Source organism: Tympanuchus pallidicinctus, unplaced genomic scaffold, assembly GCF_026119805.1.
Source record: "Tympanuchus pallidicinctus isolate F22 unplaced genomic scaffold, pur_lepc_1.0 scaffold19, whole genome shotgun sequence".
NCBI classification, from domain to species: Eukaryota; Metazoa; Chordata; class Aves; order Galliformes; family Phasianidae; genus Tympanuchus; species Tympanuchus pallidicinctus.
The window spans coordinates 9,254,535-9,275,518 of record NW_026294710.1 but is presented as its reverse complement, the minus strand read 5'-3'; the positions used below and the strand labels follow the sequence as shown (position 1 = coordinate 9,275,518).

The following is a 20,984-nucleotide window of genomic DNA, read 5'->3' as shown; positions in this document are numbered from 1 at the left end:
TAAATCTGTTCCAGGAATTGGTATTGAGACATTTGTTTTTGCATTTGCTGTGCCAAGTAAAGCAGTGAACATTTTTTTTTCCTTAAGAAACATATATAGAGGGTTTTGATTCCATGAATGAAAATTAAAAACAACAACGATATCAACAAAAACTATGTGAAATTCAAATGAATGCTACAGCAGTATTTCACAGGTTTTTGTATTAAATGTTTATTTAAACTAACTGCATAGTTTAGAAACCTTATTGGAAGTGCATTTATGTATTTTTTCATACTTAGAGATCTAATCTTCAAAGTAGCTTTACAGACCCCGAGGAGTAATTGAATATTTGCTTTAGGCTCATTTTGAAATCCTCACTTAAATTTATAGGGCCTGATGCCTCCATCATTTCATTTTTCTGCTGGCGCCATTCTATATTGTCAGAAAGGTTTAAAATGGAAGCAGCACTGTGGCTGTGCTGACCCATAAATTTACTCTTCTGTCATGAAGGTACATATTCAGCACTTAAACACATCACATTTTGTTGCAAATCTTTGCAGACTTTTGAATCAATGACCCTATTTTTGTTCTGTGTGTACCATAGTGTATATTGTGTAAACTCCTTAAAGCCAATATGAAGTGGTAATAATTAGAAAAAGGGTAAAAGCACAAAAATACAATAAAAACTGATAATAGTACTCACCACAAATTGCCAATATGTTCTGTTTGCTCTACCATCTTACGCAATCCTCCTTACTGCTTTCTACTGCAGCCTTCCCACTTATAAGGGATTTTACATTATTGCCAAAAGAATGTATTTTGGAGTCAAGGGTCTCTTTGTACTGTATTTGCATAGCCACTTCTATTTAAAGAAAAACACAATTGATCCAAGGGCCCTCAAAAGAGCTCATATATTGTAGCACGCTAGGGAATGTCTTAAAAGTTATTTCCCCAACTATTGGCGTGACTTAAGCCACACAGTGTGGTTGCCTGCTCTGCTGTAGTCTGTGGGGCCTACGGAATTTCTTTAATTTCTGATTGTAGTGCAGAATAATAAGTTAAAAAAAAAAAAAAAAAAAAAAAAAAAAGGCAGTGGGCAAGGACTGGAGGTCACAAATGAGAGCTATGTAAGATAGTGAAGAATGTGGCGTGAAAGTCTTGGCCCAATAATAACGCAATCACATCTATGAGATGCAGGCAGAAATAGCCAGTCTCACTTTGGTTGAGATTACAAGTAATATAACTGCTTAGCATTCCTTGCAGAGAGTGGATTTAAATGGCTCAAACAGAATATCACAGAATCACAGGATGGCTGATGTTGGCAGAGACTTCTGGGTCCCAGTGATCCAATCCCTGCTAAAGCAGGGATACCCAGATCGGGGTGCCCAGGGCCACATCCAGGCAGCTTTTGGAGATCTACAAGAAGAGTCCACTGCCTCCCCCAGCAACCCTTTCCCAAGTTGCTATAGCCTTTGTGTGTTGATGCAAAACAAGGAGTTATCTTCGTAAGACTGATCAGTCAGTTGTGGAATTTTCTGTATTATTCTGGGAATCCCAGCAAGGTACTGTGTTGAATTTTGTAGATGTAGTCAGTAAGATTGTTTAAAAACAGATATGTGGGAAATTTTAAAATTTGGAAATCTGTTGTTTATATTTGAATTTTTCATCCTGTGGTCAATCAGAGTTCTTTGAATCATTTGCAAGCTATTTCTAGTAAATGGTACTGTATTTCTGCACTCATAACTGCTTCAAAGTGTAATGAAATTAATTGAAACTCTACCATGCAGTTTGGGAAAAAACACTTAATTTGATGTTGATTACAAGAGCATTAAGGCAGATTTTTGCAATCATTGCACTGAAAGTCATCTTATTTTCAAAGAGGGAGCAATGGCCGATGCTACATATTTGTGTAAGTAGCAGTAAACAATATACACAAAAATATCAGACCAAGAGTAAATACTTCATGATCCATATTGATTTTCTCTCAGAGTTAGTGGCAAACTTGCCACCATGTGTCTATATAAGGATATTTTTTATTTCAATGGAAAATGCAGCATAAATGTAGATACTGAAGAAGAATTTTAGTATGAAAACTTTTCATCACAATTTTTAAATCCTTTCTTTTTGTGAAATTCCAGGAGCAAAATTCATTGCAACTTTTCCCATTCCGGACACCTATAATCCAGATGATGACAAAATCTACTTCTTTTTCCGAGAAATATCACAAGATAGTAGCACCTCTGACAAGACAATTCTTTCTCGAGTTGGGAGAGTTTGTAAGGTGAGAACTCAGTCTTTCATTCTTTTTAAAATAATGTTCATTATTAAGAAAAGAGTTGGGTTTGAGCCATCCTGGCTGTGTGCATTTTAGAAAAGCTACTACGTTAATAAATGAAAACCCTGTGTCTAAATGATAGCGTATTGACCTTCAGATGTGCAAGAGTGACCTGCTTTGTTTCATAAGCTTTCAATAAGATTGACTTGTTGACATGTACACAATGCCAAGGTATTTGGATTTTTGTGAAAAGTGCTCAGTGAATGAAGGGGAATACAAACCTATCCCTTCAACATAGATCAGTACAGCACATTACTGAGAGCTGAGATCATTCATTTGTTTCTGAGCATTCCTGATAATCATTTGGGGTGGGACTGGCAAAAAAAATCCAGTTTCTGAGCTATATCCGCACCCACCTGGATGTTTCCTGCCCTGTGAAAAAGTGTGGTCTTTGACCTGCTTACTAGCAGGGTCCAGGAGCTGGCTCGTTTGCAGTGTAAAAAGACTTGTTTGGTTGGTGCCCAGTCTCCTTCAAAAGACAGCTCTCTTCATTTTCCCTTTTGTTATGTTGGTTTTGCTCCCTAAGAAAGATTTCTGTCCCTATGATACACAGAATGCTGATTTTCATTATGAGCTTCATTCATTTTGAAGGACCACCTCTGTTAAAGGCAGAAGCCTCTTCAAATTGTAATGAGAAGATAAACCAGTTCCTGTCATAGGAAAACAGTCAGTAAATAGTTTGTGGTTTAACAGCCTGCTGGTTTTGCTAATGTCTTCTTCCCATTATAGTGAAACGGTCTATTGACTTCTGTGATGGACATACTGTCTACCCTCTCCTTTATCCCATATTCCTGTAGGAAGACATGCAGTCAGGGTAGATGCTTCCATCATGTCCTTAAATCTCAGTAAACCAAGTACCCAGGAATCACTGGCAAAAGTCAGGAAAATGAGACTTAAATTTTTTCTTTGTATTATTAAACATAAGCTTTGAGCAAATGTTTCTCATGTAATGAGCTAGATATTTACAACACCATCATAGTAATCACATAAGCAGGTACATTTATGTGATATTTTGTTCAGTTGTCCTCATTTACTTGCATTTTCTGAGCAAAATTATTTTACTGGCTGTGAAAATGACCTTTTCAAAGAGAAGCTTGAAAGCTTGTAAATAAACAGAAGAGTTTGTGATTTGCAGTAGGATACGTCTAAGAGAAAGGCATCCAGAAAGCTAATGGACACACACTTAAAACAGAAAGTAGACACGTGTGCACAGATATGTAAATCTATGGCTGTTCTGCAGACCGGCAAACTCCTGTCAATCGAAATTTCAATGACCAGAGCCATTTCACACTTCTGTCCTTGACCTATCGTGTTAAGAAAACAAAAATACTCATTCATAAATCAGTTCTCTAGTAGGGTTTTAGGTAGACGAAATAATGGATAATCTTTAGTTGGATATTTCACTGCAGTGTGATTAATGGCAGAATAGAAATGCAAACACATATGATTTGCTGCTAGACATGGCATTTGCTGATAATGAGAGAGCACTTAATCCATGAAGAAAAATTAGTAGACAACAACTTTCAAGAGAAGGCACATGGGAGATTGTATTAAACAAAGATATGTTAGTTAAAGTTCTGTATACTTTACCTAGAGAAAAAGCAGATATGGTGTCATAATAAAAGCGAAAGTATTGTAAGGAAATCTTAATGGCACTGTGTACCTTGAATTAAATTGAATTTGTAGAGTGATCATGTTAAATAGAAATAAATTGTCTTGAGTTTTATTTTTAACAGTCAAGACAAAATAATAGAAAGTGGTAAGTAAGGTTATTTATTATTATTAATGCCCTATTTACATTGTCTTCTTTATTTATTGAGTACTTCCTTGTGAATGAAAAATTCTACTGAAAATTTAGACACCTGCATTTTTATACATTTCTTTTGATTACTTTGCAAATAATGCAAATTATTATAGTCCAAATAAAGTTTTAATTTTAATATAAATTAAAATATGCAACTAAACTGCTTGCAGACTGAGATTTTTTTATATCTGTGGTCTGCTGTGACACCTCTGCTATTCTTAATTCTCTCAAGTAGAGAATTGATGTATTTGCTTACAATGACAGATGACAATTTCTACTTGGCATGTCTCATAAATGTGACCCGTGCTGCAAAATGTTACACCCTCTTTCCCTTGCAAGCATAGAATAACAGTGAAGGATAGAAAACCAGCAACTTTTAAAATAATTGGCGTAGTGTAACCCCAATTTCTTTCTACCAGAGCTCAATGGCTTTCTACCTCATCGTGCCTTAGGGCTCCTGTACATTTATGCCAGAGTTACAAGCTGAAATTAGAATAAACTTTGCTTTTAATAAGGAGGTTGGTCAGAGCAGCCTATTCTTTGGCTAATTTTCAGTGACTCAACAATATGGTCTCTCACTGATCCTTCCCCTTAGGGAAAATCTTCTTTGGAAAGCAGTCCCTTTTCCCAGCTACTTAGAGTCTCAGAATATTTCAGCACTTTCACTGGTAGCTCTTTGCCCAGAGTCCCACAGCTGTCACTTGTCCTGTTCGTAAGACCACGCTTATACTTACTGTCTCAAAACATATGTTGTAATAACACAGCCACTGTAGCACTAAATAGTACTAGCTTTGATTTATGTCATCTGTGTTCTATGCATCACCAGGGGATATCAGTATGAAATGGGAGACAGTACTTCCAACAGTGATGTTAAGAGCCAGTTGTGTAATTTATCATGGCAAATGGCATTTCCATTTTTGTTTTGACAGAGGTGGAAAATGTATAATTGACTTGTCTATAACCTGTTACTGCTTATAGCAAGTTCCTTCTTATAGCAAGTGCTATGTGTTGGGATATTTTCTTTCTTTTCAAGCAAGGTCAAAAGTGAAGAGAGAAAATGACTACTAAAAATTTGCCAATGGTGTGCATCTGCTTTTTGAAACATAAATAGATACACAGGTACATATAACATACATTATTCCATACAGCTTCTTAAGAGCATGAGCCCATCAATTTCCATTGCTAGAATCGTGATTGCAAGCTGTTACATCTACATTTTCTTGATGCCCATACTGCTGAACAAGCTTACATAAGCTAACAACATGACACAGTCATTACATGCACTGAGACAGCTTTTGAAAAGAGAATGTAGCATCTATGCACTGTGTCCTCTGCTGTCAAACAACATCAGCTATACTTTAGTATGCATGACTAACAAAAAATGATGACAGTATTGTAATTGTATTTAAGGGCAACATCATATATGCATAAAAAGAGATTATTGGATTTTTTTTTTAATGACATACATTTTTTTCATAGTTGAAACCTCATTCTGTTGGAATGGAGTGGAATACTAGCCAAAAGCAGTAGTCTCTCTGCTACAGTGTGAGAATCCTGATTATTATTATAGCTTTGTATTTGCTGAACTACAGTCTTCTCTGTAACAGTTTTGGTGATGTATTGAAAAAGTTGCTGCATACAGTCTCAGAGTCTGATTTCCAACAGACCTCAACTGCCAAGAAATCAGCCTGCAGCCCCTGATGTGTTCCCATGTTTCTCAAAGCGTTCAGCATCCAGAAGCGTCCTTTGTTCTAGTGGGAACAAATGAGCTCTTTGTCTTTTTTTTTTTTCACCCCTTCATTCCACCCTCTCATATACCAAACTGTACCTGGGGATGAGAATATAGCAATTAGGCACAGCCCTCTTGGTTAAACTGTGTTTTCTAAAGGCACTGGAATGTAATCATTTTAAGCACTCCTGAGTCGAGAGTGCAGGACACACCCTGCATTCCACCTTAGAGTAATGTGATTTATTTCCAAAGCCATGAGCACGAGCAGAGTTCAAGGCTACGACCTTGCCTCTTGTCTGGTGCTTGAAGGCAATTTGTATTCCTAGAGTGGCAGCAGGGAGTTATTCTGCTGCATGTCTGAATACAGGGTCTCCAGTGGGCTATGCTGTGGGACTGCTGGTGTGTAAAAGTAGGGCGGTGTTTTTCTTGTCCTGGAAATAGTCTAGCCATGCCTTTGCTGTGACTGGAGGAAACTGGCTCATTAACATTCTTTGTATTTCTATATCGTGTAATGCATCACTGTGCAGATAATTGATCTCTCTCCAAAAAGCATTTGAGTTGTCCGCATAGTATAGCGCTTTACTGTTCAGTAATATTAGCTTGGGTACCGGAAGCAAAATAGCCATGTTAACATGTTCTCAGCAGGGCTAATTAGTCTGGGCTCAGTGCCATGCTCGTGCAGCTATCCTGCTTCCAGTTCTGGAGGCAACTTATTCCAGACGAGATTTAACTTACTGCCTGTTACATGCTTACATACTTCCTTCATCACCGTAATAGTGCCTAGCCACAGTCCTAACCATGGTTGGTTTTAATTTATATATATATATAAATATATATATATATATATATATAAAATCATGATTAAAACCATTTAGAAAATGTAATCCCTAAGAAAACTTAGGCCCTTGTTTGCCAACTGGGCATCTTTGCAGCTGTGGATCCTTCATCAACCAGCTCCTCTTTGACTCCTAAGCTTGGCAATTTAATATTACATGCTGCCTGAAAGTTTTCAAATGTTGTAGAAAAGCAGATGCTCATCGAGATGATTTCATTTTGAGGTCTGATGTGTTGGAAACAGCCCAGATCCATACAGTATTTGTTTCTAGCTGTGATGAATTATGAGATGTAACAGCAAGCTTTGTCAGGTCTTTTGGCCTTGGGTGTGTCTCAACATTGTAATTGGTATTTTTTTTTTTTATTATTTTTTTTTTGGGGGGAGGGAGGGGGGAAGAGTGGGAATTATGATTTACAGATGAAGCAAAATATGTAAACTGTGCTTACATATGAAGAGGTGTGACTGAATTTTACTGAGCCTTAGGGAAAATGAAAAAGAAATTGCAGTATCAAGATAGAACTTTAGAAACTGGATTATGGACATGCAGCTGCACAACCTGTGAAGCAAACTCTAGAAACAAACCTAGTTGCCGGAGACTCATTGCCAGAATATGATGTTGGAAACTCAGCAGTTTGGAAGAAAGGAAGTTATTGGGAGTGAGGTACCTATGTTAATCTGAAGTCCCAGAATTCAGAATGCTTCAATTTGGACTGTCAAATATCTTTAAGATAATAAGTGATGCCTTAGAGATTTTGGAAGTTTTCTTATGTGATAAAAATAATCCCTGCTTTTTTCCTACCTGTACGTTTATTAAAAAAAGGGCACTTCATGGTTTACTGTTCAAACTTTTATGGTATTTATTGAATAGTGCTGAAATCTAAAGAGATCTGTAAGATACTGACCTATCTTTGTTCTGTTCTCATGCTTTTCCAGTTCTATGTTTGTGGTTGTGAATATTGTGATCACAGTGACTCACACTTGTGTCTTTAGGCACTTGAAAATATCCAAGCTAAGAAAGTAATTAATTGACATCCTCTTAAATTGGTAAGGAGAAATGATGATTTTTTAGAGGAAGATGCCTTCCATCTTCAACCCAAATCACTCTTTGAAAGTTTTGAAATGTTTTCCATTGCAGATAGACAAGGAGTTTTGGCCTACTTGCGGTCCCTAGAATGTGAAATTCAATATATTCTTATTTAAGAATGCAAAATTGTATGGCAAATTCAGGCTGATTGTTTCAGAAATAAATCAGTTTATCTCAGTCTGCACCACCCACTGTTTTATAAGACTTCAGTATTAGGTTTCACAGTGCTCTTATTGCACTCAAAACATATAAATTCAGCCCTCATCTATGAAATTAGCTGCATGATTGTTCTAATTATCCGACTTGCCTATGGCTTCACAATCAGGAGTGCTACATTTTGTAATCTGAACAATTTTTTCTCACTAGTTTTTCTTCTACCTTGTCATTTTATATCCCTTTATGGATTTACAGCATAAAATTTACATTGAGTATATATGAGAGTTCAGATAAGAAACAAGTAAAGGCTAGTCAAACACAGAGGAATAAACCACAAACAGATTACAATCAAAAGTTGATTTTCCTGAGAGTTAATTAATATTTTTTTTTTTAGTTCAGCCATCATTCTTTCATTCTTTGCTCACTTCAATCTTCCATTGAAGTTGAAGTGCACAGACTAATGATAGATACAGTAGAGTACACCTATTTTGCATAAGCTTTTGTGTGGCTTTTGGGAGTGTTCTTAATGCTGTTAAACCTGTTGGAGGTAATTTCAGCAGAATTATTGAATGGCCCTGCAGTATGATGATACTTTATCATTCAAGGCTTAATTTTCGTATTTCATATGTCCCAACCACGTTGAAATATGTTCTTTCTGATTCTTCTTATCTTACTCTGTTACCTTCTGGCTTTTTTTTTTTTTTTTTTTTTTTTTGTAATGCTTACTTCTCTTTTATGGTTAGATTTGGATCCCATCCAAACATAATGCAACGTAAATCTCTGAGTGTGATGTTTAAACACTTTCTAAAACAAAAATCAACATTTTCCATATTGATTCAAACAATTATGCATGCTTCATTTGACTACATTACCATTCCAAATGAAATAACACTAAACCTCCTTAAGAGACAAGACCTCAAGCTAAAATATTGTTTCTCACTTATGGTTCAGAGAGAGGGCATTTTCACATAGATGTGGCCTACTGTAAATTTAGTCCAGCTCTCTTGTTGACTCTAGCAGTTTCTATGAACAGTGTTTACACTTTTGTTTCTCTTGTCTAATTGTATGCAAATGCAACAGTGGTGATAGAGACCTTGCCATGTGCAACGCACAGGCTGAAGCCTTACTCTGTTCTGCCAGGTTAGTTTTAGCAAAGAATGTCCTTGTCAGTAAGTATGTTGTTCCTGAGGCTGAGTCTGCTCAAATCCTGATCTTTGTATCAGCTACTTCAAGCAGAAGTGTTACACATTAGCACTATGCCAAGATGGGTTGGTATCTTATATGAAGTATATGCAACCCTATAATGAGAAAATTGTCATCTCATATAAACAGCAGAATTCCTAAACAGAGTTACTGCTCTCACTGGCACATCGAATCAACTCAGAGAGATGAACTGATTTCCCAAGTTTACATAAGATATCCTTAGCAGAGAGCAGTCAAAGTTTTACATCACATGCACCTCTTTTCTCTTGTGTATACTGCAAGTGTATTTTCACCTTCCCAGTCACACTTAATGTGTTGCTGGATGTTTTTGGGTCTGACCCAGAGTTTGCTGAAATGACAGAAGGAATCTTTCCTGTGATGTCAGTATGGCTTGGACCAGAAAAAAATTACTTGCCTATGTTATACCGGTATCTGATAGAGTTGGGTAGAGACAGAAATAAAACATAAGAATTAAATGAAAACTATGAAGAAGCCCAGTAATAGACCGTTGGCTATTTTTCCACTTAAAAAGACTGATAGAAGTTTTTTGTTGCTTTTTTTTCCCTTTCTTTTTCTTTTATTGTTTATCTTTCCCTTCCCTTCAAAAAAGTAGAGTTTTGCTGCTGGGCATTCCATTTTCTTCTGGTGTAATGTAGCTAGACTGCCCATGAGGTAAGGGCTCCAGAGCCTTCTGCAGTTTCAGTTCTCTAGCACTTCCTTTCATTCAGGACAGAATGTCCTTTTGCACATCTTGGCTCTAATTAATAACCTGCTTCCAGAAATTCTGCTCTTTTTTTTCTTTTTAATTTAATATATGTAATTTAAGTGGCTGTTCTGGATAATTATTGTCTTTAAAGTTCTATGAATCACACTGTTTGACATCTTCGATGTTGATTCATTTTCAGAAAACTGCACTTTTTGTTCTAATGTTCAATTTGTCACTGTTACTGACAAACAAATAAGAGATTTAAACCCCAAAGATGCAGGTGTTCTTTAGTTTTGTAGCAGTCTGTTTCCCTCCCTACCGGATTCCAAGCCATACATTTGTGAATTCTACTGAAGCTGCACTGATGCATTTTAATGTCTAAGATACGACAGAATAGAAAATAGAGGCAACAGAAAATCTCTAAATAGATTTTTAAATCACTTGATTACAGGCAATATTATATTTCTAATGGTTTTTATATTCACAATCAGCTGGTAACATGTCTCTAACCAGAGGTTTTGAAAAACAAGTTGTTTTGTTTTGCTGTACATAAATTACAGATCACAAAGTTGAGATTTGCATAAAACTCTCCTAAGGCAATACATTATATGACCTTGATTCTTCACAGATATTACATTTAAGTAGTTCTTTCTTTCTTTCTTTGAGAAACTCAAATATTTACATGTTGACACGGATTTAACTAGATCAGTCTATGCCCGTGATGGGGGCAGTAGGCCCATGGCCCCCCTTCGCCTCCCAGGCCCCACAAAATGGGAATAAAAAAGGGAAAAGGAATACAGAGATGAGATCTCAGCTCAAGGAAGGAAAAAAAAAGCCAGCATCAGTGACCTATGGAGGAAAATGTATTTTACTAAATGTGATATTGAAATGCAAGATAACACAATATAATACAATCTAATTGAAATTGAGACTAATAAATCAAATAAAATAGAAGAGAGAAAGATTTCCTGAGACTGAGTCAAACCTGAAAAGCTTGTTACAGCTAGGAAAGCACCCTCCAGCACACACTGCAAGGCAGTAAGAGACCGCCCAACCCAGAGGGGCCAGATCCCATGACTGGGACAGGTACCCAGAATTGAAGTATTAACACTTTAACTCCCAGTGCACTACATGATGTTATGATGTGGAATACCGAAAACCAAAAATCACAAAGCCATGACACATATGAAACCAGACTCACTGAAGATGCGCACAAAATATTTGAATTCTTATTGTGTCTTGTTAGAGATCTGATTTCTCACTCCAACTGATTATTTATAGTACCTAGTCATAAAAAAAGATTGAAATGTGAAGATTTCTGTCAAATACAATCCCATTATACACTTATAAATTTGCATTTAATTTAAAAGTAAACTTAATTCTAATTTATTTTTCTTAAAATAATACTGGACTACTTTTGTAGATAATTTCTGTTTTTAGATCTTTGTAATCTCTTTTTGAAATCTTTCCTCAACACATGACAGATTGCACTGCCCACCTTCTAGTTAGCAATTATCTGAATTTCTAACTTATAAAAACACTAATAACTGAGATTTCACAGGCACTTCTTCCTGTTAAAAATAAGGTATTTCAGGCGGAAGCACTGGTATCTGTTACAGCTTGTGAGATTATGAAGCAGAAAGTGTTAATTAAACCTTTATTTATATTCAAAAAGATATATGCAATCCTAAGTGCCTTCATCTGTAATGTAACAAAGTTAATAGTAAACTCTGCTAATCCAGTGTGCTTAGAAGTGATATTTTTGGAGATAACATTTCAGATACTTGTGACTGTTCATCTGTTATGAGTAGATTAGCAACATTTTTGGAATGAAGAGCTTGTTCGTGCTGCCCTCCCCTTCTCTCAGAGCTCAAAGTTGTCTTGTCTTCTTGTCTCATCTCCCTGAAATATTTACTGTTCCTTGTCTACAGTATCAGCATCTCTTGGGAAAAAAGCATTTCAATTCATCGAGTTGAGCACACGTTTTGACACTGTTAGGTTGAGTTCTTCTGTAAATCAGTCCAGCAATCATTTTAGGACTGAGTAGCTTTGTGTTCATCCCCTCTTTCTGGTCACCTATGCATTGATTGGTCTCTGTTGTAGTGATTTTCTCTCTGTTCATTTTTTCTTATTCACTGACTACCCAGCCTGTACTCATATTATATGAATACCAGCTTGCAGCATTTGAGCACATCAGTGATTTACTGCAGGCTGATATTAACTAATCTTTTCCACAGAATGAATTTGTATTTTCTGTACCAACCCAGTCTCAAACAGATTTTAAAGCCGTAAGCCCTTTGTCCAAGCACTCAGAGGTCAGTAACAATGAACTATGGTGGCCCAAGGGATACATATCTGAGAAGACAGACATGATACAAAGCTAATGAGCTTGTGAGATTGTACCAATGTGGTCTGAAAAAAAGGCAAATAATCTCCATCAGAGATTATGTTCTCCAGCAGCTGAAGTTTCAAGATACTTCTCTCAGACTGACCACAAAATAATGTTAGGATGGGAGGGACACACGTTATTCAAAGCATGAAGATGTCCACAGATTTCTAAGACAACTGCTACTTGAGACTCAAGAAGCAGAGGGATGTCAAACTATCAATAGTTTTTGAAGCTAAGCTGAGCTAAATCCACTTATGGATAAAGCTGCTGCAGTCTTTGTCAACTTTCTCCGTTAGTGATAATACACTTGTATTACGAAAGCAAAGACGCAGTGTTATTCAGAAATAACATAAAGAGTTAAAGAGTATTATACGCCCTACTAATCAAACTGAAAATAAAATGAAAGAAATCCTCTTAAAAAAATGTTTATTTTTCTGTATTCAGCAATGAAAGTAGGAAGAAGCATATTAGTGACCATGGCATTATATTATGAACACAGATATTTAAATCAGTGAAAGGTCCTTTGTGTCCTTGACTTCTACAACATAAATTTTTGAATCTCTGGTCTCAGAAGGACTTAGTAAATCATGAAGTGCTGGCTGGTCATTGAATTTCCCTTGCTCTTTTGTAAACATTACAGTATTATTGGCAACCTTTTGCTCTATCCTTCAAATTTAAGGCATATGTAGTGGATGCCTGTGCTAATTCAAGTAACATGGTTAACATCTTGTCCTGGCTTGAGACTGAGGAAATGTGGACACATCTTAAATTCAGTGGAATTTTATGTCTTAAAGCACATAGCACTTGCTAAAACTGCTTCCTTCAAGCACAGGATTTGCTTCACACTACTCTCTAGGAAGTCAGTAGTGTTTAAAATAAACTTCTGCAAAAATATTCTGTTGGATCACAGCTTAGGATGGTAAAATACAAGTATGGGTTTTCCAATCTCTTGAAGAAGTTGAATGTTTGTTACGGCAGGAGCCTGAGCAAAGCAATGGTGGTGTTTTCCCATTGCAACTCCACCACATCTTGGTTCCCCCTCTCTAGGAGGGTTTCTCCTAGCCACATTCTTATTGACATCTCAGGATCCTGTGACATTGTGCCCCATCCACTAGAAATCTAAGTGGAAGCTCTGCAAAACAAGTAATGCTTTGCTAACCTGCATTGATAGAGGAACAAAAAAGCTTAGAGTTTGTTGGTGTGTCTTGTTTCTTTCAAAGAATCTTTCTTGCATCTTAGTAATTGTTTGTTTTTAATTAGTCCACAAAGTTTATCTGTTGTGCCTTTGAACAGAACACACACATGCAGAGCTTATTTTTCCTATTGGCTTAAGACTGCTAGTTTTGACACCTTTGTAATAAATCTGTTGGCTAGATGCAAAGCTTTGAGCTTGGCAAGTCTTTAGGAAATCAAGAGGGGAGGTAGCAATACTTGAAAGAGCAGTTCCAAAGGCTATAGATTAACAGGAATCATTTCCAACTGAGCTAACCTATTTAAAAGTAGCAAATACATGAAAAGGAAAGCTGGTTAGAATGAATTACCAAAGAAGTGTTACTTCTGGTGAAGTGAATTTCAGCACAAAAATCCATCTTTCTAAATGTCTCTAATATTTATGCCCCAGCCCTGAAGGACCAAATATACTCCATGGGGATACTATGCAATCCCTATCACCTACTGTTTCCTACTGTCTGGTTCCATACCTTCAGAATTGCAAAGCCAATTTGAAAAAATAAAAATAAAAATGTCTTATGGTGAAACTAGATGGGATGAATATTTATGACCAACATTGTAGTGCTTGTATTACCAGGCCCAATTAAGCTTTACAGTTTGTGACAAGTGGGCATCTTCATGGGGTAATTCAGAATATATATCTGGGGGACTAGTCTTAGCAATGAGAACATTTCCCTTAAGGGTTTGAATTCTTGGATGCTGCTGGAGTATCATTATCCTTACAGATGTCAAGCTGAAAAAATTTGGGGCCTAAATAGCACTGCAGAAACTAAATACATCTGGTTTTTTTGGAGCCTTCAGAGACAGATAAATGTCATTAATTAAATTCTTCATATACTCAGTGGAAGGAGGAAAGCTCCTAGGCAGACTTCTTGTTCTGTCTTCTAAGCAACTCTTCCTACACTATCTTTTCTCCCCCCCCTTTTTTTTTTTTTTCCTGAAAATCAGTTATTACCACTTTTTCATATTCCTTCTCATAATCTTCAATATTTTGAAAAACATTTTCATGGTATTCTATTTCCCTCCAAAGGAAAATTTTGGAAAATCTCCAAATATTTTGGAAACATCTGTATTCTTCAGTGTAGTTGGATGGAATTAGTGTATCCTGTCTCCCTTTCACCTGCCTAACTGGAGCATGTGGGATCATAGGATCAAAGTCAATATAAGGATACCTACCTTTTGAGTAGGATTATTCAAATTTTAAGTGGCTCCATACAGTACTTTTCTTTCTCTAGTAACTGAAAAGAATTTGGGCATGTGTGCTCATGTCTTGGAGTCTTGGAAACCTCTATTAAAAAAAAAAATGTTTTTTTAAAAATGTCTGTTATGGAGATGAATTGATATTTCCATAACAGAGATTATTAAAATAACATGAGTGGTTTCTACTGAAATGCATATCTTTGTGTAATGTATAAATAAAACAAAGAGCACAGTATTTACATCCCTGGAACCTCTGATGAATATAGTTTTTCTCTTTTGAGAAATCTATCCTGAATGTTCCTTATTATTTCTGAGTTTGAAAACAATTCTTGGAGAACCACTGATTGCAAAAATTTGCATTACAGAGAACAAAAAATCACATGATATAACATATGTTTCACAGCATTTCATTTCTTGAACTGTTCTGAGAACACTGCAAATGTATTTAGGCATAATCAGAAAATTTCAATCACTCTTTCTAATAAATGATTACTGGAGCTACTTATGAAAAGACTGTCCTTCACTTTGCAGCCTATGTTACAATGGCTCTTATTTGTTTAATAATTTAGTCTCTTTATATTATTTTTATTAGAATGATGTGGGAGGTCAGCGGAGCCTAATAAACAAATGGACTACTTTTCTGAAAGCCAGGCTAGTGTGTTCAATACCTGGTCCTGAGGGAGCCGACACACATTTTGATGAGCTACGTAAGTTGATTTATCTTTAATAACTTATTTTGTCATCAGATTTGCTTGTGCTTCTTTTTTTCTTATTATTCTTTACAGAAGTACCACATCTTATTCTGATTTTACTAATTATCCAAGCAGTACTGACAGTATCTAAGAAGAGTGATTTTTGTAAGCAATCTGAGAGGAACAAACTACTATATGTTATCCAGACTCTACCCTTAGAGAAGTGTATTGCCTACCTGGGGTCCTGGTCAGGAATTCTTCTAGGAAACCTTCCAGTCTGATTCACCTCTGTGGTTATTATTCTTTATTGATAATTCAGGTCAGAAGTGACGAAGTCAGTGAGAAAGGACTGAGAAATGTCAAGAGGGACTTTGGAACATTGGAGTGGTTAGTTGATGGAGCAGGAGTACAGGTGGTGTTCTCCTCTATCCCCTCAGTGGTAGTGAGGGTTACTGAGAGGACTGAGAAAACCCATCTCATAAATATGTGTCTGAGAGGCTGATGCAATTGCAGGATTATGTATTTGTTTGTTTGTTTGTTTGTTTGTTTAAAACATGAGACAGTTTATTTGGCACCTGGTCTGATATCTTCAGATGGGTCTCGCCTGTCTCATAGGGGGAAATGGATCCAAGCCCAAGAGCTGGCTGTGATGATTCCCAGGGGGTGCTATTGGGGGTTGTTTTGTTCAGTTTCTTCATTGATGACCTGGACAAAAGGATTGTGTGCAACCTCTGTAAGTTTGCAGATGACATCAAGTTGGCTGGAAGTGTCAATTTGCCTGAGGGTAGGAAAGCCCTACAGAGGGATCTGGGCAGGCTGGATCATTGTGCTGAGGCTAATAGGATGAAGTTCAGCAAGACCAAGTACTGGGCCCTGCACTTTGGCCACAACAAACACATGCAGTGCTACAGGCTTGGGGCAGAGTGGCTGGAAGACTGCATGGAAGAAAAGGACATGGGGCTGCTGGTTGATGCTCTGCTAAATGTGATGCAGCAGTGTGCCCAGATTGCCAAGAAGACCAATGGCATCTTGGATTGTATCAGAAACAGTGTTGCCAGCAGAAGCAAGGAAGTGATCATTCCTCTGTACTCAGCTCTGATGAGGCTGCACCTTGAGTACTGTGTTTAGTTTTGGGGCCTCTCGCTGCAAGAAAGACATGGAGGCCCTGGAGAGCATCCAGAGAAGGGCAACAAAGCTGTGAGAGGTCTGGAGCACGTCTTATGAGGAGCAGCTGAGGGAACTGAGGTGGTTTAGTCTGGAGAAGGGGATGCTCAGGGGAGACCTTATTGGTCTCTACAGCTACCCAAAGGGAGGTTGAGGTGAGGTGAGGTCAGCCTCTTCTCCCATATGACTAGTGATAGAACTAGAGAGAATGGCCTCACGATGCGCCAGGGGAGATGCAGGCTAGATGATAGGGAAAAACTTCTCTGAAAGAGTGATCAGGTGCTGGAATGGGCTGCCCAGAGAGGGGTTTGCGTCACTGTCCTTGGTGGTGTTCAAGGAATGTTTAGATACTGTATTAAAAGACATAGCTCAGTTGGGAGTTATTGGTGGTAGATGGATGGTTGGACTGGATGATCTTGGAGGTCTTTTTCAACCTTGCTGATTCTATGATTTTATGATTCCATCTCTATCTTTTACCTGAAATCATTGATTATAACTTGAATTAATCTAATCAGATTTATGGTGTTTATAACTCCCTAAGCTGGAAAGTAAAAATCCAATTTTGTCTGAAAACAGGCTATCTGCAAAGGGACAAATGACAGATTATCAGCACAAATTCACTCAGCAGAAATTAGACAAAAGTAACCTATTTTTACAAATATCAAAATTGTAAGTGATAAATGCAGAAATGTTCAATGTTTGTTTAATAATAATAATTTAAAAATCACAATATTTTCCCATTACAGAAGATATATTCTTACTTTCTACAAGAGATGAGAGAAACCCTCTTGTATATGGAGTCTTCACTACAACAAGGTATGTCTTAGGATCATGTTTGCCTTTGAAAACAAATACAGGAGGTCTTAATCAGGGATGTATTAATTAATTAAACCTATTAAAATAATTAAACCTCTCAGCTATGATCTTGAGGTACTTTAAGTAGAATTTTCATAAATGAAATAAATAATTATTTTGTCTTTGAAACTTTTGAATTAAATGCACTTAAGGACTAGGTATGCAATTCACAGTGGAAATACAAAGAAAAATTGCCAATGACTCCTCAATTAAGAGGCAACCACTATACTGGTTCCACAGCATATATAACCAAATAAAATATTTACAATTGAATGAATTGCAACACAATGACATAATCATAATAGTTTATAAATGACACATGGAACCTACTGAACACTAGAAAAATAACAGTCTATCAAATGCTCCCAAAAGCTAACAATACCAGGTATTGTCTGAGCAAAGCTGTCCACGTTGTCTGCTATTTAGCACCACTTATATTAACTCTCAGGTGTAGGATTGATCGAAAACCCTTCAGACTCAGTGGAATTACTGAATTGATTCACCAGATGAGGTGTGCTCTGAAAATGAGCTTACAGTATGCTTATCAGCCTGTCTTCTTCTCAGCTCTGTCTTCAAGGGCTCTGCAGTTTGTGTGTACAGCATGGCAGATATCAGAGCTGTTTTCAATGGCCCTTATGCTCACAAAGAGAGTGCGGATCATCGATGGGTGCAATATGAAGGTCGTATCCCATATCCCAGACCTGGTACCGTAAGTGTCTCCTTAATTACACACTTCTATCTTTACCCAAAGACAATCATACTTTTCTGTCCTCCATGGACTTTCAATTTATATTTTCCACTCAGGCAGGATGTTTCAAATTACCCTCACAACACTGTCTCTTCTGTTGAGAGCTCAGACTTCTACCTACCCTTTTTCAATTTATGTATATAAATATGCATTTTCCACTTCTCTGACATAACATTGTGTCCAGACCATTTCCTGATTTTCTCTCGTATTGTGGTCTCCTGTTGTCCAGCTCTATTTCTATCTGTTGGAATCACCTGTGAGGTGCCAACACTTCATAAATAGCCAAATTCATGTTTTTATGGAGTATTAAATTATGATTAGGTATTTAATTTGGAATCTTGTATTTCTGTTATCTCTGTTAAAATCCCTTGATTTTAAAATTTCTTGAGATATAGTCATTGATTCTATTCTGTATGTTTGTACATGTGTTCTGTTTTGATATAAAATAAGGAGTTAGTTGCTGCAGACTTTATGTGATGGAATAAACATGATAGGAAGAAAAGTGAAGTTTAATATCTGGAAATACTTCTAAATCTGTGATTCCTTAGATGCAATGATTAAGCCAAAAAAAAGAAGAGAATGTTGAAAGAATTTAGTGAAGAACACTTATCGTACTTTTGTCTTGGTATTAAATTTGGAAAAGCACAGGCATACATTGCTGATGAAGAGGAAAACAGTATTTCCAGAAAATGCATTTATTTTTAAAGTGTCAGCAAAACTTTGAGCAACTCTTGGTACATACAATTTGGAAGAGCAGTGGTTTAGCAGTAAAACAGCTATGGGATAGTTTTCTTGGTTTAGTACTCATTCAACTAGTTAGTAGTAAGAAGCAAAACAAATACAGCCAAACTTTGAACTACTGAGGTTGGGATACTGCTGGTACCTTGCCTAGAGGCCATGTGAGTGTCTTTGTACTACTTCTCTGACAGCAGCATTACCATAACCATTGTTTGAAGTCCTATTATCTAACTTGTTTAGCTTTTCATTTCATTCTTTTCCTTATTTTTCTATGTTTTCTTCATTATCCTTCCAATAGATACAACTGCTTGGTCTGTTCCCAATCTATCTATTGCACTTGGTTGTTCATAGCATAGGTGTGTGCTCTGTGCTCTGATTCTCTTCTCTCAGCTTCAGACTGGTGGGAAAAGAAGTCTTTCCATAAAGAGTAAGGCAGCTCCAGCAATTGATTCAAACCGCCTAGAATCTGCATTACTGGAGCAAATAAGATCCTAATTTAGATGCTTACGCATCTCTCTCTCATGCAGAATATATGGCACCCCCAGAAAAGAAAATTATATTTAATTCTTCTATTATTATTTTTTCAGCATGTGCAACTCCATTACTGGTTTAGAAGCACAGATGCGTTTAGTTTTAAGTACAAAAATGGTGCCAGTGAGAACAATAGCTGGTCCCATGGCATCTAAAGAGATTAAAATAACTCTCTTGAAAACCTTACAGTGCCCCATAAGGATGAACACTCAGCACAGATAGACGGGTCATAAGCTCATTGCATTTTTGAGTGTATTAGCCATCACATGGTTGAGCTGGGATTCGCAAGGAAGGAAATGTCATGCTGGAGCATGTCAGCGCTGATCTTTATCGCTGATTTGAATATCCATGCTCAACAAGTTTTTTCAAAGTTGGAAAGTTTAAAGAAAATGGATATTTTCCGTAAGCCGCCCCTTAATTCTCTAACTGCTTCCCTTAAGCACTTGATAACAGCTATGAGAAAATGGTCTCATAAAAATCCTTAGGAACTTTGGATTTCTGTAGGAGTTTGTCTGACCACAAGCTGAGAAGGGGAGTGGATTTTGCTGAAACAAGATCTCTGAAAAAAGATATCTGTAATGTTACTATGTAGATAAGGTAAATTTATTACTTCATTTGTCTTAGTGAGCCGGCAGTCTCAGATTGAAACAAACTTCAGGTGTGGTGGTTTAAGATAGCATACCCAAAGAAGAACTAGATTCATGTCATTCATTTTGAATTGAGCTAGGCCAAATGTCTGAATCTGAGCAGATTTAGGCTGAGATCTAAAAAAGCAACACAGTGGTTGAAGGAAAAGAAGCAGCATGCTATGTGCCCATGGAGTGCTGCAGTGTGTCTGAATGCAAAAGTGCTCTTTTGTAAAGATTAATTTCACCATTTCTTGCTAGCCATGGGGTGATTCAGGAATGCTTAGAACAAAGCCAGAGGGATAATCTGTCCATTTCTTAAAGTTACTGGAGCATTTTTGAAATTTAAGCTTTACTTAGTGCTATAGTGTTAGCTACAGCTTAGCATAGTCAGCATTGCCCCTATTTTCTATTTCTTGTATTTGAAGTTACTGGCAAAGTCTAAAAATGGCATTACTAGGAAATGCTTTTCCTTTGATGTTTTGCTTTGAGGGAAGAATTGACTTCCTTTCAGTATTCACACAGAAGCAGGAGACTGCTCACCCTAATTTAACTTCTGGCTCAGCTGCCTTTATCTCTCAAGTAAACAAAGCTGTTCACTATAGAGGCTGTGACCACTTTGATATTGAAATTTTGACAAAATGCTTCCTGCGGCAATTTGTGTCAGAGATAAACTCTCAACACAGCTCTGATGTCATACCTTGCTGGTGCTGAGCATCTTGCAGGTGATGCAGTGAGGTCTGCCTGCCCTCTGGTGTCTACAGGACCCTGTCTATGCTGTCTGCTGCTCGGATGCAGCACAATGTGCAGCTTTTCTCTCCAACTTCTCTTGGCAGTATTAAAGAGCACATGGATGTCATATAAATTTAATGGAGACAAGGTTTGAAATCTCTTTCAATTTGGAAAAAAAATAAATTAAAAAAAACACACAGCAGGCAGCCCTGGTATATAAAGGGCTGTTTGAAAATCAAGAGAGCTTT

General features: G+C 37.0%; 1 protein-coding gene across 6 annotated transcripts in view; it reads left to right on the top strand.

The window, feature by feature from the left end:
• Positions 1 to 20,984, top strand: part of SEMA3D (semaphorin 3D) — a 143,910-nt gene that overhangs the window by 87,077 nt on the left and 35,849 nt on the right. For all 6 annotated transcript variants that reach the window (XM_052681031.1, XM_052681032.1, XM_052681035.1 and 3 more), the window contains exons 8-11: positions 2,118 to 2,260; positions 15,243 to 15,357; positions 17,253 to 17,322; positions 17,926 to 18,070. In XM_052681031.1, the coding sequence (XP_052536991.1) occupies positions 2,118 to 2,260; positions 15,243 to 15,357; positions 17,253 to 17,322; positions 17,926 to 18,070 (473 nt within the window). The remainder of the gene's footprint in view (positions 1 to 2,117; positions 2,261 to 15,242; positions 15,358 to 17,252; positions 17,323 to 17,925; positions 18,071 to 20,984) is intronic.